Here is a 16,759-nt window from a genome sequence, read left to right as displayed (position 1 = left end):
CTTTTGGTCTGTACTGTATGTAATACGGCAAAAACTCTGCATGATACTTGTATAGACTACGATTTAAATTACCACCTTGATGCACTTCCCTTCTTTTGCATGAATGTCCTAAAACATTATGGATGCAAACAGTTGTTAAAAGTAATCTAAAATATGTGTCCTCTTGTGGTTTGGATACTAAATTAAGGACAGTCAGCTAATAGGTGGTTAAAGAAGTGTTCTTTTAGATGACAAGGAATGACCAGCCATTAAAAGAAAAAGAAAAAAATAGAGATCTTGAGAATTTTTGAACTCAAGCAAAGACAAAATGTACATTTGCTATGTCATTATAGGCTACCTATTTTTTTCTAGCAAATAGGACTATTATCATTTGAAGGAATGATAAGTCATTCCTTTAACTTTGAAGTCAAAAGTAAAAGACACACACAAAACCAATTCTACTGATGTAGTCTTTATATTTTAATAGGCATCATGAACAGGGCAGAAGAGACAATAACAAGTAGAAGCTTAAACCTTAGTGATAACCCAGGCAAAAAGTCTGATTTTTGCTTTTTACACAGTATGCAAAATATCTGTCATCCCTAATGAGGGTAATTTACCACCATATATTCATATAATACATAATTTATGCTTAAATTAGTGCTGAAGTATACTTTAAAAACTTTAGAAACTGGCTGCCAATACCTGTTATGTCATAAATTACATTAAGATCAATATTCCATAGATGTAATTTTAGCTCGTCAGGGTTGAGATGTCACATGGTTACTGAACATACGTAGTTTCTGTCTGGAAACCCAGTTCATATCTACAGATTGTGTAAGCATAGTAACTTATATATACTAAAATCAAACCTACACCCGCTTTTCCAGAACATAAAGAAAATATCACCGTAACCAAATAACATTTCCAAGTGTCAAAACTAAAATAATTTTCTGTTTTTACCACTGAACAGACCATGGAGTCAGGTTCTCCTCTCTTCCTGAAAACTCACATACTGCTGAAGATGACTACTTCCAACTAACTTTAGTTGGTTATGTCTATTTTGTCCTCACTGAAAAATGCCTGGAGAGACTTTCCCTTAGAAATATACTTGATGTTTTCAATTTCACCACCACTGTTGTTGGGCTTCTGAAAATGAATTTCCAGGTGGTCCTGCAGGTCCTCCTCATCCTCCACATCATCAATGCCTTCCAGAAGAACGGTTCGCCTTGATGAACCGCATGATGTCTGAAATGAATAACAGACATAAGATCAACTTGCATAATGATGTGGGACATATGGTGCCCAAGATTTTCAAAGCATTAATTGATTAGTGTTGTGGTTGTGGAGTGACATGGAGTAGGCAGCAATGGAGAGAGCAACATCTGGAGTAGGGCAGATGTTCTGTTTATGGGAATGAGTAAGATGCTGCACACAGTAATTATACAGACATAATTCAGACTTGATCCGTCAATTAATATTTAGAATTATTACCATGGCAAGACTTTTATTTTGAAGGCCAATTCTACTATAACAGGGAGTGGCATGTCCATGTGATTAGCTTGGAACATGAGTAATCAATAGCTGCTTTCCCACTGGGAATTCGCTCCCTAACCAGTTAATGTGCGGTTCGGTTCTAACCCAGGTAGTGAGCTTTTCCATGATTCTCTGTTCCTCACTATTGTTGATGGGATGTGAGCAGCAGCAGCTGTGCTCAACTCTCTGCTGATGTTTGCAGCAACACTCAGCAATGGAGAAACCTCCAGGTTCTGGTTCTGATGGACTCAAATAAACCCAGATAGGGAATAAATAAATCCAGCATAATGATAAATACTCAGATCAGCTGATTATTTTGCAATACATATAAATAAAATTACATTAATTAAATGTGCAACCTTTTTTATTTAGGTAAAGCAGTCAAAAGATGTAAACCAATATCCACACCTGAGCTTTATAATTGTTTTTTTTAAATCCAAAGGAAAAAATAAAATTCACATCACAAGCTAATATTATTTAGTTGAGGTGTTTCCCACTGTCTCCACTAAACTGCAGCTCTGACAGAAAGCTGACCACAACTGAACCGTTTCTCTTTTTATTACCGTCAGTTCTTCAGAGAGATGAGCTGCTAGCTGTGCTGCTAAATCAGTCATTCTGCTCCAAAATTTAAAGTGTTCCTGGTGCTGAGTGTGATTAAACTCATAATTACACTCCTCTATACTGAGCAGCTCTCTGGTAGCAGACAGCATGTCCACAGTCCACAGCTAAACTATAATGTTGTTTGGAGTTTTCAGTGAGGTAAATCACGAGCCAATCATGGACGAGGACCAAACCAATTGGAGGTGCTCTAGTGGAAAAGTGTGTAATGTGATTAAACATGGAGTGGGAATATAGAGCCACAGCTAAAACCGCAGGGTAATGCTCACTGCCACAAAGCAAACACTGTACAGAAATGGTTTGAGGAGAAAAATACCTTTCAACTTATCGAAGTACGTCTTGTAGACCAACTCCCAACTCAGAGGACTGTTTACTCACTTATCTGATACCAGAACCAGTGTCTGTCTCTGATTCTCCTGCAGTCTCTTCTCTCATGTTTACATTAGTATCTGTTTTAAAATGTTCTGCTGCCCATCTATGACCTGTTTATGAAGAGTTCACAGCTGGCTGGTTGTAGAGGCCAGTGTCCTTGCCTCTTCAGATGTCCTGTTGCATAAAGGCTTCACAGCCTTCAACTCATGCATCTCAATTATTAGTTTGTTCTGATGGGTGCATTAGCATCCAGGGACAGAGTAGTTCTATCAGCTTCCACTGCCCTCGAGATTAAGGTCAATTTGTCGCTGTTTGCAGCTACTATAACCAACAAGGAAGAACCAACTCCATCTGCTGTAAAGTTGATTCTGGTTGTGTTCATTAAGGTGTTAGAAAGCTACCAACACTGTCTTTCCTCCGTCTCCGGTTCGCATCGCAAAGACAACCTGTCACTGGTTAGCTACCTGTGTCGACTTTACATCCACTGTTTACTACTTCTGTTACATTTGATTCCTATTGCCACATCCACTGCCAGGCTTACCTATCAAGTCACTATTGACACCTCTCACAACTGTGTTTGTTGTTTTTTTTTAGAAATTTCTGATGGAACATTTAGGACAGTACAGAGGTCAAGAGCAGAGCAGAGGTGCGCCTCCAACTGGTTTGGTCCTGGTCTGCCCAGCCAGATTCAGTTTCCATTAGCAGATCCAGCGTGGCTCTGCCTTTTTGTATTGTGAGTTGGAGTCAGACTCAAGTCACAAACTGAATCGTCAATTTGCTAGGACTTGAGAAGTAAATGTTAATCTGACAAAAAAAACCTAAGACCATTTTGTTGGAAAACAGGACCGTTTTTATGCACACTTTTGCCCATGAAGAACAAATTCTTTGAGGAATGAATGATGGACAGAAATATTTATAAAGGATAAAATAAACAGAACTGTTTGTAGGACGAGTGTATTGTCTCTTACTTGAAACTTCTCCAACTTGTACTCATACGCTGGTCCAACCTTGACATTAACTTCAGATTCAAGATTTACTTTGTACACTCCTTTTCTGGCCAACCTCCAGGCAACTATACGCACACACACAAAGACAACATTTCAGCATGGAATTCATCATTAACTCAAAAATTTGATTTTATTATCTTTACACTAGTGTCCATTCAAAATGAATGGATTGTGGCCATTCAGACACAATCTATAGGCAATTTAATAAGTTTTGTTTTACTGATTAAAATAACTGGAGAGTACTTATGGCATGATCCGAGTCTCAAACTTCTAGCAATTTCGGGGTTCAAATAAGGTTAGGTTAAACTTTATTAATCCTGTAGGGAAAGTGAGGTTATCTGTTGTTCACACATTAATTCACATCCACACAGCATTAAAATCGTACAACTGGAGACATCCATAAAAGGTACAAGAATATAATAAATAAATACATTACCACTAAAAAGAGGTCTAGTAAAAGTGCTTAAATATGTTAACATACTAGTTATCCCGTCTCCCTCCCTTCACCGTCCCAAAGACAGCAGCATTATAAAGCCTAATGGCCTGTGGGACAAAGGAGTTTTTAATCCTCTCAGTTGAACAACCCAGTGAGAGGAACCTGTCACTGAAGGAGCTCCTCTGGTTGGAGAAAACAGTGTACAGAGGATGGCTAGTGTTCTCCAGGACTAGACTGAGTTTAGACAGTGTCCTCTGTTCCACCACCGTCTCCACAGACTCCAGGCTCACACCGACCACGGAGCCAGCTCTGCAGATGAGGCGGTTCAGTCTCTGTGTGTCTCTCTTTCTTGCATTGCCCCCCCAACAAACGATTGCACAGAATATAACAGTAGACATAATGGACTTATAAAACATGTACAGGAGCTTAGAGCACACATTGAAGGAGGACAATCTCCTCAAAAAGTACATTCTGCTTTCTTGTACACATTATCTACATTGGAGAACCAGTTCAGCTGATTGTCTAGTTGTTGGCCCAAGTATTTGTATGTGCTGACCACCTCCACCTCAAATACTTGCAAATAAAAAAGCATTTACCTTATAGCACTAAATTATTGTACAGGAATGATCTGTCAAGTTTTGGATCTATTTCAATCTTAGTATAAAGAAATTAATCCTTCATATTAAAATCTTGTAGTTTCTATATTTTTCCTTCCCTATTTCAAGTGCATTTCTTTGACAAAATAAACCTTTCAGACAGGTGTCTAAATGGTAAATGGTACTTACTGTACATAGCACTTCGAGGACTATAAAGCACTTCACTTTGTAGTGTTTTCACATACTGATGCTACTGGATAGCAGCCACAGCTTGAAATAAACCTAGAGCAATTACTAATAAAACACTTAGCTGAATCTAAGTAAATCTGTTGGGCCACACGTTGACACTCAGACAATAATTCTGAATGCCATACCTTATGACTTGCTACTATACCATGTCATGTAGACTTCAAGGTAAATGGGTAACAAAGGACACACGTAGGTTGTTTTGGCATTTTACTACATCTCAGTGTGTGTGACCCTGAGAGTAATACCTCCAGGTTTCAAAAATGTAATGGACCCAGTTCCAGTCTTGCCATCGTAATCCACACTTTCCACTTCTCCTCCTCCCCTGGTTGGTCTGGAAAAGCTGATCTCCAGACGGTCCTCCATTCTGTCCTCCGGCATGGCAGGGGGGATGTTGTATAGTTTCAGCTCTTTTCTGGACACATCCACATGGACCTCCACAGATAAAACAAAGGTATTGCAAAAAAGTTATTTCATAATGCAATGTTTGAGTGGTAATGACAATATTTACACTATGTTCACACTTTATATATTCTATGTAGTCAGACGTCAGTGTAACATGCGACCCTCAATGATGTTAGGTGTTGGTTGGCAAAATGAGCAAAGCAAAATGAATGAAATTTATCAAAAAGGGGAGAAGCAAGGGCAAAAACTCAGTGAGTGTGAATGATGCAATCCTGATTATATTCAACACCATCTATAATATCAGTGCACACCTTTGTCTATCTAACCATCTGTCTTTTTACGGCATAGCAAACCCTAAGAAAATGATTTAACCACCATCATAATAGCCCTTCCACTCAGTGTCTAAATGCCAGTTGTCAGTTTTTCTAAAAAGTGCAGCTGAACCAGAAGCATCTGAATTGACACAACATAAGTTATCTCTCGAGTGACCTCTAGATTCAACAATTACACAAAGAAGGAATGAGTTAGATTTGTTATGGACAGCTGTGAGCAAATATATCACTAAAATGTCTCCTTCAGGAAGTATTTGATTTTTTCTTTGCTGTGTTCTGACATATTAATGCATTATTTGTCCCAGCCTGTTTAAATTTAGTTTCCCAGTCAATATTTGTCTAAGTCCTTCACACTTAGAAATTCTCTGCAATTCAGCAACAGTCACACATTACGCTCACATACTGGTCGAAAGCAATCAGAGATTGTGAAGGGCAGGAGCAATCCCATCTGATTGACAATGATAATCTCACCCTCTCAAAACAATGTTAAAAAGTGGTGGAGTGATCACAGTGATGGTCACTGATTAATAAAAATAATTGGATTTTGTTGATATTTTCATTGTGATTTTAAAAAGAAACATTTGTTTTTCATGTTTGTTTAAAATCACTCAAGAAATGTGCAAAAATTTGAATAATCTATAATTCATCAGTGGTTCCGTTTTATTGGTAAATCTGGATTTTATTATATACCTCAAACTTCACAGATGTTCCCAAGGTAAGTCCTTTTGGTTTCACATTCAGGGTGGTGTCTTCACAGGACACACGGCAACCAGGGAGCTTCAGGATTTTTTGAGCCACTAGAGGACAGACAACATGACAGAAATACAGATCTTATAAAGAGCCAATGAGATGCGAGTCTGAGACGTTCTTAAATGAAACTCAGCAACTACTTATATGTGCAAAATGTCCTGCAGATCCACATATGTGTCAAGGAAAGACTGAAGGTGCAGTAATTTAGTTTTTTTTTTAGTTTTCCGCAAGTTTATTGGAATTACTAATGTGAAGAGAAAGAACCTTGTGATTTTTTGTTTTTTGCAGGCTTAACATATGATTGCTCTGAAGTGGAGGAACACAAAAAGACCAAAGATAAATGGATCAAACTATTGAGCAACAACCTAGCAAAGGAAAAACTAACTTATATAGCGAAAGGGAAGGTTGAAGACTTTAAAGATATTTAGTTACCCTTTCTACATCTTGTCAAACACTGTGACATGTAAACTTTTTTTTGTACAGAGTGAGCCCTGGGCTTTTTTGGGGGGTGGGTCGTGGAATTGCACTGTATGTTTTTAATCTTTATTTATTTTTCATGTTTTTATTATGTTTGTATAAGAGAAAATTCTGATAAAAATATTTGGGGGAATAAGATTCTATGAACACAGAGACACACAGGGGTTTAGAAGAATGCTCTGAAATTCTAGTTTAACCACCAAAAACAGAAAGTCAGTCACCACCAAAAACAGGAAGTCAGTCAACTGTACAATTTGCAAGGAATGATACCATAAAACTAGATAATGTGTTCATGGCCAACCCGTGCACGTTAAGCGTGTGCACTCCCACATGTTCACAACCCACGTTTGTATCAGAAGAATTAATATTGGGCCAATTCTAGACGTAGTTACTAAGGCATCACTGATTCCATATTGTTCCACCTTGTTGTCCGTTTATAACCATGTTGTTCATTAGAAAGATGAATGAGACTGTTCAGGCCATAATTAGGGCTCTCATTCTACAGGAGTGAGCAAACGGCTAATGTAGGACATGGCCGTTCGCCTGCTCCCAGTAGAGGAGGGAACCCTATTGTTTTTACTCAATTTTTCTATTCTTCTTCTTATGACGTTTTTCTGCTGAAACTGATACTGAAGCCTACCTCCCAAAATTTATTACAACTTTTCAGCCCCCGCCCCAGAAAAGCTTAGCAGGGTGGGGGGCATTGGCTTATTTTTTATTTTTTTGGAGGGGAGGGGGCAGGGTGAACGAGTTTTTACTTTAATGTAAATACATAAACAAACCTTTAAGTATGTAATCTTTCAAATAAAATAACCATGCTTATTAATATGAAATAAACAATAAGGATGTAAACAATGACATATATAAAATGTTCAGGAACTAATTTGCATAAACAGCTCATATTGCAGAAATCTAATAATCAACTATTTCCGATCTCTGAAGTCTATTTCTTTAAATGCAAAATCAATCTATACATAGCAATAATATTACTCAAGTAAAAGAAAAAGTACAGTGCAGTAAGGCAAATCTTATAAGTACCTTTTTTTTCTCCCAGAAGTTAGTCAACCAAGTATAACCAGTACTATCCACTTTTGAATATATGTAACCTGGTTGTGTTTCTCTTTTGCTATAATTACACAAAATGCCATTTTTTACGTTATTTGTATTGTTTCTTACCTGACTGAAACACATCTAGAAAAAACTGTCATTGTTTTAACCGTGTTACTTTAAGAGCGGAAGCCCCGCCTTTTTATTTCTTCTTCTGTGGTATTGTCTTTAAATTGTTTGCGCCCCTTACACCCTCCCCCTTTGTCATGTTGTCCTGTGGGAGAGGTATGTGCTGTTTATTTTTCATCTAAATACATCCAGTTATTTATAAATCTATTAAGTTAATTTTTGTTATGTACTTTTGTTTTGTGTAGGACTTGGAGCGGGCAGCCTATAACACGGTTGTTTTCTATATGTTGTTCTCGTCAGAATAAATCAAGAAACCATCCTTTTTAAAGACAAACCGTGTCACTGATTACTCAAAACCAGCAAGACGCAGAAAGGATCCGGTTACATACAGTATAGATAACAAAATAATTAGTAGCCTATACTTGTTAACAAGCTTAATGTGATATTAGCATTAGCTAGTCATCATTTAGCTAAAATTACCTGCATCCAACGACATTAATCAACTCAGTTAGCTTGGGGAGGAAAACTGTACAAAGTTCTTTGGTTTTTGCTGGTTTGCTGCGATGATTCTAACACACACCTGCACAAGGGAGTAAATCCCATCTCATTATTGGGGGGGACAATAAACAAAGAAATTTCTTAATTAAGCATAATTTGGGATTCAAATTCAAATGGGGGGGGTCAAAAAAGTTACAGTGAAATGTAACGTGGTTTAAAATTTTTTTAATGTGTTCAACCTGCAGGACCCAAAATGACTAGTAAGTGGTAATGTTCAACAAACGTGTGTTTTTCTCAGTAAACAAACTGTTGAGACCCACAGAAGTGAAGTTAAAATTTAAATGTTGTTTAGATATGAGTTTGGTTCAGTGTCACTGATCTAATCTCTGCTACACCTTTACATGCAAGACTCTAAATAAACAAGTTTTAATGAGTGACTCCACGTAATAAAATTCCTCATAAATATTAATTTATTGTAGTGGCTCTCAATACAATTTATGGGCTATTTAAATTTTAACTTAAGTTGCTTTATTTTTAAACCTTTTTTGGTTTTCTCGTGTCCTGGATGGCTGAGAACCAACAAGTAGATAGAAATAATGAATATCTGGGAAGTATCATAATTTAAAGTTAATGCTCAAAGTACCAAGGTTTTTCTGGAAAAATATCCAGATTTTATTGTGTGGTTTTAAACTGTCTACATTGAATATAGTAAGAAATAAAGGCATACTTTCTGTTTTCCTGTCAGCTGCTCTGCATTATCGCGCCTCTGCTCTGCTTCCACCGAGCTGTCGGCTGGCGGTAACGCACAGCCTCTCCCCCCCCCCCCCCCCCCCCCCCGTCCTAACTAATGAACTGCAAAAGATTTGAGAAGAATCACATTTGAAGCTACCAGGAATCCATTATCTTCCAGTGCTGTCATATTTCAGAACTGAAACCTACCTGGAGTTCCCAGAAGTACAATATGTTCAGAGCTCAGAGACATGGCCAAGGTAAGGAAGGCTGAAACCCGAGCACCGCTGAACAAGACCAATAAGTTGAAACATCAAGACTGGGCCAAGACATATCTGAAGATGTTTTTTTCAAAAGACTACATGGACTGACAAGAGTGACTCTTGACATACCAGATAGATGGGCCCGTGGCTATGGTCATTGTTTACTGGCTATGGTCATTCTTTACTGGCTATGGTCATTCTTATCTGGCTAGCCAGTAAAAGCTTTAAAGATGAAATAATAACAAAGTGTGCCCCTGCCTCACAAAACCTAAACCTCATTGAGAACTTGTGAGCCCTTCTTAAACAGGGGATTTAGGTGAAGGAAAACGGTACACATTTCTGGACAGTGTCTGGGAGGCTGTGGTTACTGCCACAGAAAAGTTGATAGTCAACAGATCAAGAAACTGATGGACTCCATGAATGAAAGGCTTATAACTGTTATTGAAAAGAAGAGTGGCTATATTCGTCACTGATTTATTTTTTAAATGTCACAAAAGTTTATTTGTCAATTTTGAGCTGTATGCTTATGATTCTGACTATGAATAAATTTGTCTGTATTATTGCTTTGAATTTTGTGAACCTGTAGACATTTGTTTGAATGGATGCTATGCAGTTAAATTAAATTGAATCTTTTTCATATCAACCACATTGCATAATGTGCAAACAGTACCACATATATAAGAAAACAACAATGAAGTCCTGTTTACCTTTCTCTTCCTCAAAAGTGATGAGAGCCTGCCCTCCTAGTAGGAGAACTGCAGCTCTCTGGCTGATGGTAAACACTCCTCTGACTGAATGACTGATGTCTTCTCCCTCCCCATTCTCCTCTCTGATAAGAGACAGAAACTGCACTTCTGTCTCAGGAATCTGGGCATAGATCTAGACAAGGAATACAGTTAGCCTTCATTTAAATTTATATGCTGTTATTGCCCCTGTGAATAATCAAATATCTATTTAAATCAAACATCTTTAATCTAAACAACTTTTATTATTTGGATGACTTTTTTTAGAACACCCAAATTCATATACTTTAGTAGAAAAGATAAACAAACAGGACAATTTATGCTTAAAAACCAGAAAAAATTACATTCTCACCTTGAATTTGTGCTTCAGTTTTGAAGCCTCGGTTCTCTTAGCCTCCAATTGAGCTTTACATCGCCTCAGTTTATCCAATATATCTTGTCTGTGTTTAGAAAGCTTCTGGATTTCATCCTTTATAAAAAGTGATTAAATATATATCATAACCATCTCCTTCCCAATAACCTGTAAGTGTAAACAAAGAGTCCGACATACCTTGACTTTTTCCAAATCTTGATTGAATTCCTTCTGGCAAGACTCCTGCTTTTCAGCTTTAGCCATCATTTCTTGTTTGGCATTCTCCTTTAATTCATCTTCGTCCAGTTTTTCCAGAATCATCCTGGCTTTCACGTCATCAGCTTTCTCAACTTTAATCTTTATATATACATACACAGACACACATGCATCAAAGAAAAGGAATACAATACTCTTTCTGATGTGCAGTATGTGTACATGGGACTTGTGGCAGAGATTTTTTTTCTCTTGTTCTGCTAAATTAGCTATACTCTGATTAATAAACCTATTTAAAGAGCTTAAATTCTATATGTAATTCCAAAAGCTGAGATGCTGCTTCTACAAGTGGGGAAGGTCAACAACTCCTGCAACTGTCTGAATGTCCCTTCTTCTCCATTCTGTCGCAGGCAGTGATGTCAGTAACGCGTTACCAACGGACCACTTTTTTCAGTAACGAGTAATTTAACGCGTTGCTATTTCAAATCCAGTAGTCAGACTACAGTTACTTATCGAAATCACTATTATCTTTTGTAATTAAATGTTCTTTCCTGTAAGCGTCTTGGAGAGTGACTGACGTTTCTGTGCGACATTATCAGCAGCAACAGAAATGTAAACAAGGGAGGGAGATGTGCATTTTGTTGCTTGAAACATAGAAACTATTTTGAGTTTCGGTAGCCAAGTCTGATTATTATAAGCAGCTTTGTGCTTGTTTTTTTGTAAAGTCGCTCGCAAATTTAATGAGTCGTGGGTTGCGCTTTTTGGGCTAGGAAATAAGCAGACATAAGCACCAGAATTTGTCTGACATCCAGTTAGTTTTAGTCAGACTCTCCCTGTCCATCATTTCCCGGATGATCCCTTCCACTGTGTCTTTGTTAATGTCAAGGTAATATGACGTCGAGCTTCGCATTGCTCTACGACAAACTGCAAACAATAAACGTGAAAACAGCCACGAATGAACGAGTTCGTAAAGTTGCGCAACTAAGAGGCATTATAATTATTAATATAATATTAAGATAAGTGTCACAAATCTGTGCAGCCATCTGAGTTGTGGAGCCGCAGGAGGAGCTCTGTGTGCTGCGCTCTGACACCAAACGCAGGGCCGTAACCCACAATCTGGAGGCTGGGGGGAGGGGAGAGGGCTCTATTTAGAGTTTTCCAGACAACAGTGGAACACACAATAATATGCACAAATTATTAAAGTTTTTTTTTTGTACTGTTGTAACCAGTAAACAATTTTCCCTTCAGTTCAACCGTATAAGGGGAGACACATTGTTGATGTTACCATTATAAAACAACTTACAATTAAGTATTGACAAAGCTCAATGTGATGTTCACAGGTGGCTGAGCGTTGTTGTTAGAAGCTGCTGAAAATAACTAAAAAAGCGAATATTTTAGTAATCGAGTAATCTCTCGATTATTCTTACGATTAATCGAATAAAAAAAGATAAAATAAAACATTGGTAAATCTAACATAACAGCAGCAGACTACCACATATCAACATCAGTCCAATTTTTCACAGTTGAGCTTCCCTAACAATAACTTTTCTTTAGAAAATTAACTCGTAACAATAATAGCTCACTTTCTAAGTTAACCTGAAGAAAAGTTATACAAAAATCTGAAATTATATTCAATTCAATAATAAAGAGGCAGGCTCACAAATACTAAAAACTGTCTATACTCCAGCTTTTCGTTCATGTATTCATTTTCAGTCAATTTAATAGATTAACTCTCACCTTGCCATGCCATTTATAGCTTTTGTGTTCATGTTAATGATGGGATTTGACACCTTTGTTCGTCACACAAAGAAAAACACATCAGTCGTGTGCCGCCACGACGTACTCCGCCACCGATTTGTTGAGACTGGGATGATATGAAATAAATTTTCCGGTACGTCTATAAAGCTACACTTACGTTAATTATCTAATGCACAGACGCCCACAGTGTACAGCCTATGCGCTCACTTGTATAAATATACAGTATCTGCAGCGCTCTTCCTTGCTGTTCGCTCTGAACCAGGCAGCAGCTCCGGGACAAGAAAAGACTACCGTACTCCAGGCATCACGCCAGTCATTTTAAGGATGCTTATTGGTCCCCCCAAAAACGACAAAGACCTGGACATTATCATGAATCAATAAAATCCTCCCAGGCTGAACTTGAAAACTGGACGTTATGCTGCTAACAGTTTTTGTCAACAACTCAGGCGGAAGTGAGAGCACTTATAAGTAATAACCCAGCCGGTGCCGGTGTTATTATTTAGCACGGTGCGCTAAATAATAAAATAGAAATTAACAAAGCTTCGAGGCAGATAAATTTTCCTCGAAGAATTTTAATAATCAAGGTACTCGAATCACTCGAGGAATTGTTTCAGCCTTAGACAGAATCATGCAGTTGCTGCAGTTTTGTCGGGTGCACATCCATGATACATATCTCCCATTCCACCACATCCCAAAGGTGCTCAATCTATTGGATTGAGAACTGGTGACTGTGGAGGCCATTCAAGTACAGTGAAGTCATTGTCATGTTCAAGAAACCAGAGATATCCTGCTGGAAGTAACCATCAGAAGATGGGTACACTGTGGTCATAAAAGGATGGGCATGGTCAGCAACAATATTCAGGTAGGCTGTGGCATTGACACAATGCTCAATTGGTACTAATGGGCCCAAAGCGTGTTAGGAAAATATCCCCCACATCATTGCACCACTACCATCAGCCTGAACAGTTAATACGAGGCAGGATGGATCCGTGCTCTCATGTTGTTGACACCAAATTCTGACCCTACCATCCGAATGTTGCAGCAGAAATCGAGAGTCATCAGACCAGGTAACATTTTTCCAATCTTCTGTTGTCTCAATTTTGGTGAGCCTGTGCGAACTGTAGCCTCAGTTTCCTGTTCTTAGCTGACAGGAGTGGCACCCGGTGTGGTCTTCTGCTGCTGTAGCCCATCCGCCTCGAGGTTCGACGTGTTGTGCCTTCAGAGATGCTTTTCTGCATACCTCGGTTGTAACGAGTGGTTATTTACTGTTGCCGTTCAATCAGCTTGAACCAGTCTGGCCATTCTCTTTTGACCTCTGGCATCAACAAGACATTTGCACCTTCAGAACTGCCACTCACTGGATATTTTCTCTTTTTCGAACCATTCTCTGTAATCATAAGAGATGGTTGTGCGTGAAAATCCCAGTAGATCAGCAGCTTCTGAAATACTGAGACTAGCCTGTCTGGCACCAGCAAACTCTGTAATATTCAGATTGATCTGTTCCGTCTCACAATAAATGAGTCAACACCTTGTAATTAGGGGTGCACTGACAAATCAGCTAGCCTATAAATTGGCCCTGATGTCATTCATTTTGGATCTCGGTGATCTGCCAATGCTTACATGTGAAGCTGTTCTTGTACCTCAACAAATGTCAATCAACCACTTAAGATTTCTCCCTGTTAAAGGGAAGTTTTCCTCTCCACTGTCGCTACATGCATGCTCGGTATGGGGGATTGCTGTAAAGTCAATGACAGTGCAAGCAACTGTCTCTACATACTTATCCAGGAGGAGTGACCCAAGATTACTCAAGTTTGTAACACATACACACATATTATTACTTTCTGATCATTTTTATATTTACAGCCATTTATCCATCCATCCATCTATTTTCTTACACCCTTGGCTGTAGTAGGGTTGGGAGGGGTGCTGGTGCCTATCTCCAGCGAGACATTTTGGGCGAGAGGCGGCGTACACCCTGGACAGTTGCCAGCCCATCAAAGCAGAGCCATTTATATCTTTTTAAATATAATCTATAGCCCCAATAGACCCTGCAGCAGCTTCAGTCCTGTTTCTGACCACACCAGCAAAAAACACCTGCCTTTAGTTTTGAATATCACAAAGTAAAAAGAAGTCATCAAGCAATTATTTGTAGTTTCAAGAATCATACATTTAGATACTTGGACTACCCTTTCCCCTCTGGCAGATGAGAATCCGGCGATTGTTTATAGCACCCCCATCAGAACACCCACTTCCGTTACAAAACCAAAACCAAAACCAACGACATTATGAATAAAAGTACATGTTTTATCAATGAAATAAAACTGTGGTATATATTTAGGCATATATTTCCTTTTTCACCTTCAATTCTTTCAGCTCCTTCTTCGCATCTTCAAGGTTGTCCATCTTTGGAATACTACTCATCTGACGAAAAGAAAAACAAGGCAAAAAGAATCACTCTATTCTCCGTCCGAACCCCTAAAGCGCTAACATATCAATTATTTACACGAACAACAATTACTTTTTAATCCTTTAGTATAAAGCCCGCAATAACTTGGACGACGAAATCGAAACTTAAACCAGTAAGTCGGTTAATTACGTCGCAGGTATTAGAAGTTGGTTATTGTCCTACCTTTATTGGTGGCTGTTTTTAAAAAGGACCTTTTGCTAGTTTTTACGAAAGAGTATAAAAAAGTATCAAAGTTGTTTATAAACTGAGATAGAAAACCTGACCGGCGTTGTGCAGAGGTCCAAAGAACGTTTTTCCCCCCCAACACTTCTTGTCTACCGACTGTCACGCGCTGCTACCCAGCATTTTATAACCGACACGCCTAATGGTGCATTCAAGAATGCCTCGTACATCCAAGAATACCAAAGTAGTTGTGCCGAGTTAAATAAAAAATGATTGAGTTAACTGTTACCATCATTCAACCTCTCCAGAGTCTAATTCAGTCCTTTCTTGTCTTTGGACATTTTCAAGGGGGTTTACTGTCCTGAATTGTTTTTTTTAAAACGATAAAACTTCTTTCCTATTCTTTAAAGACTCTGAAAACAAAGCATGACCGATTTAATTTCTTTTAAAAGCTAACTATGTTGTGTATTCATTAAATTATTCTAGTACCCCATCTTTGAATAATTTACGAAGATTTTTTGTTTTCACTTGATAACTGTAACCGACTGTCCAGCACCATGGAAATCAGCAGCCCATACGTCAGTTTCAAATAAGACTGGACGACTACTGATGTATACAAAAATACTGGCATCTTAAAAAAAATTAAACCCATTAACTACAAAATTTTATTTTGTTCTGTGAATCACATTAAATATTAATTTAGTTATCCTTCAAGATCATGGACTGACAGTGGTAATTCATAAGTGACAGACACAAAAACACAAGATTAAGAAAAATGAAAGTTGCCTATATGGTGTAAAAACTATTTTCTAAGCAAACTATTTACTATGCCTAAGCATACATATACTGTATGCTTAGGCAGAGATTACATTTACATTTCATTTATTTAAATAATAACTTGATTATATGTTGCAGAATTTCAGAAACTGGTTTTAAGGATTTGGAGTTTGGTCAGACCGAACCTGTCATTAAAATAATTAAATAATAGTTTTCAACAGTCTTAACACCCAATAATGCTATTTAGGAAGTTTTGCTTAAGACTTTGTTGATGTGTAATAATATATATTTTTAAATCCTATTTCCGAGCATTTTGGAGTTATCTTAACACAAACCTTTTTAACACACGTTTATTTTGCGATTATTAATAAGTGATTGGTGAGGTAAGAGGAGAAAACTATAAATATATCGCTGCACTTGACTTTACTGTATGGCCAGCTCGCTGTTACTGTATCTTACTCTGCAGTTGTGGAGTCACAATGTCTGGGATCATGAGCGCCCCCTGCCATGAGGCAAGAAAACTGCCTGCCTCATCTCTGCCGTTTCTGATCGCTCCTCAGCACACGAAACACTTTACACACACAGTTGGTGACAAAAAACACTGTACATTATATGAATAAGCTAAATTATGGAAAATCAGTTCATACATTAAATGTTTTTTAGCCATTTTATTGGCGACGTACGGACAGGAGGAACATGCTCTCATAGAATGGCAGCCAGTGAAGTTAGCGAGACGTTGATCGATCCCAGGTGAGGCTCAGCTCGCTGCTGCCTCATGAGCTTCGCTTCCGAGCATTTGAATGGGAAAATACGAAAATTCAGCGATTTTGAAGAAAAATAATCAGAATTGGTTATGGTAAATGAAAG

The 16,759-nt window shown here is 38.1% G+C and overlaps 1 protein-coding gene across 1 annotated transcript; it reads right to left on the bottom strand.

The window, feature by feature from the left end:
• Nucleotides 1-438: 438 nt before the first annotated feature.
• Nucleotides 439-15,310, bottom strand: LOC102222224 (N-myc-interactor-like). The gene is made up of 9 exons (XM_023337290.1): nt 15,116-15,310; nt 14,845-14,907; nt 10,714-10,872; nt 10,516-10,632; nt 10,128-10,299; nt 6,218-6,324; nt 5,039-5,225; nt 3,474-3,577; nt 439-1,227 (listed from the first exon to the last, which is right to left on the bottom strand). The coding sequence occupies exons 2-9, from the start codon at nt 14,905-14,907 to the stop codon at nt 1,024-1,026; spliced, it is 1,113 nt and encodes a 370-aa protein (XP_023193058.1). The 5' UTR covers nt 15,116-15,310; the 3' UTR covers nt 439-1,023.
• Between the last annotated feature and the right edge of the window lie 1,449 nt (nt 15,311-16,759).

The sequence above is a fragment of the Xiphophorus maculatus genome, chromosome 7, assembly GCF_002775205.1.
Source record: "Xiphophorus maculatus strain JP 163 A chromosome 7, X_maculatus-5.0-male, whole genome shotgun sequence".
Classification (NCBI taxonomy): Eukaryota; Metazoa; Chordata; class Actinopteri; order Cyprinodontiformes; family Poeciliidae; genus Xiphophorus; species Xiphophorus maculatus.
Note: the sequence above shows the minus strand (reverse complement) of the source record. Positions and strands in the feature narration are given on the sequence as shown.

What these genes read in the sequence shown, in the direction of transcription:
- LOC102222224 (XM_023337290.1), bottom strand. Translation starts at nt 14,907, where the DNA reads ATGAGTAGTATTCCAAAGATGGACAACCTTGAAGATGCGAAGAAGGAG. An exon ending in GAACATCTGTGAAGTTTGAG is followed by an intron (nt 5,226 to 6,217) that starts GTATATAATAAA and finishes TTATCTGTGGAG; the next exon opens with GTCCATGTGGATGTGTCCAG. An exon ending in ACAAGTTGGAGAAGTTTCAA is followed by an intron (nt 1,228 to 3,473) that starts GTAAGAGACAAT and finishes TATTCATTTCAG; the next exon opens with ACATCATGCGGTTCATCAAG.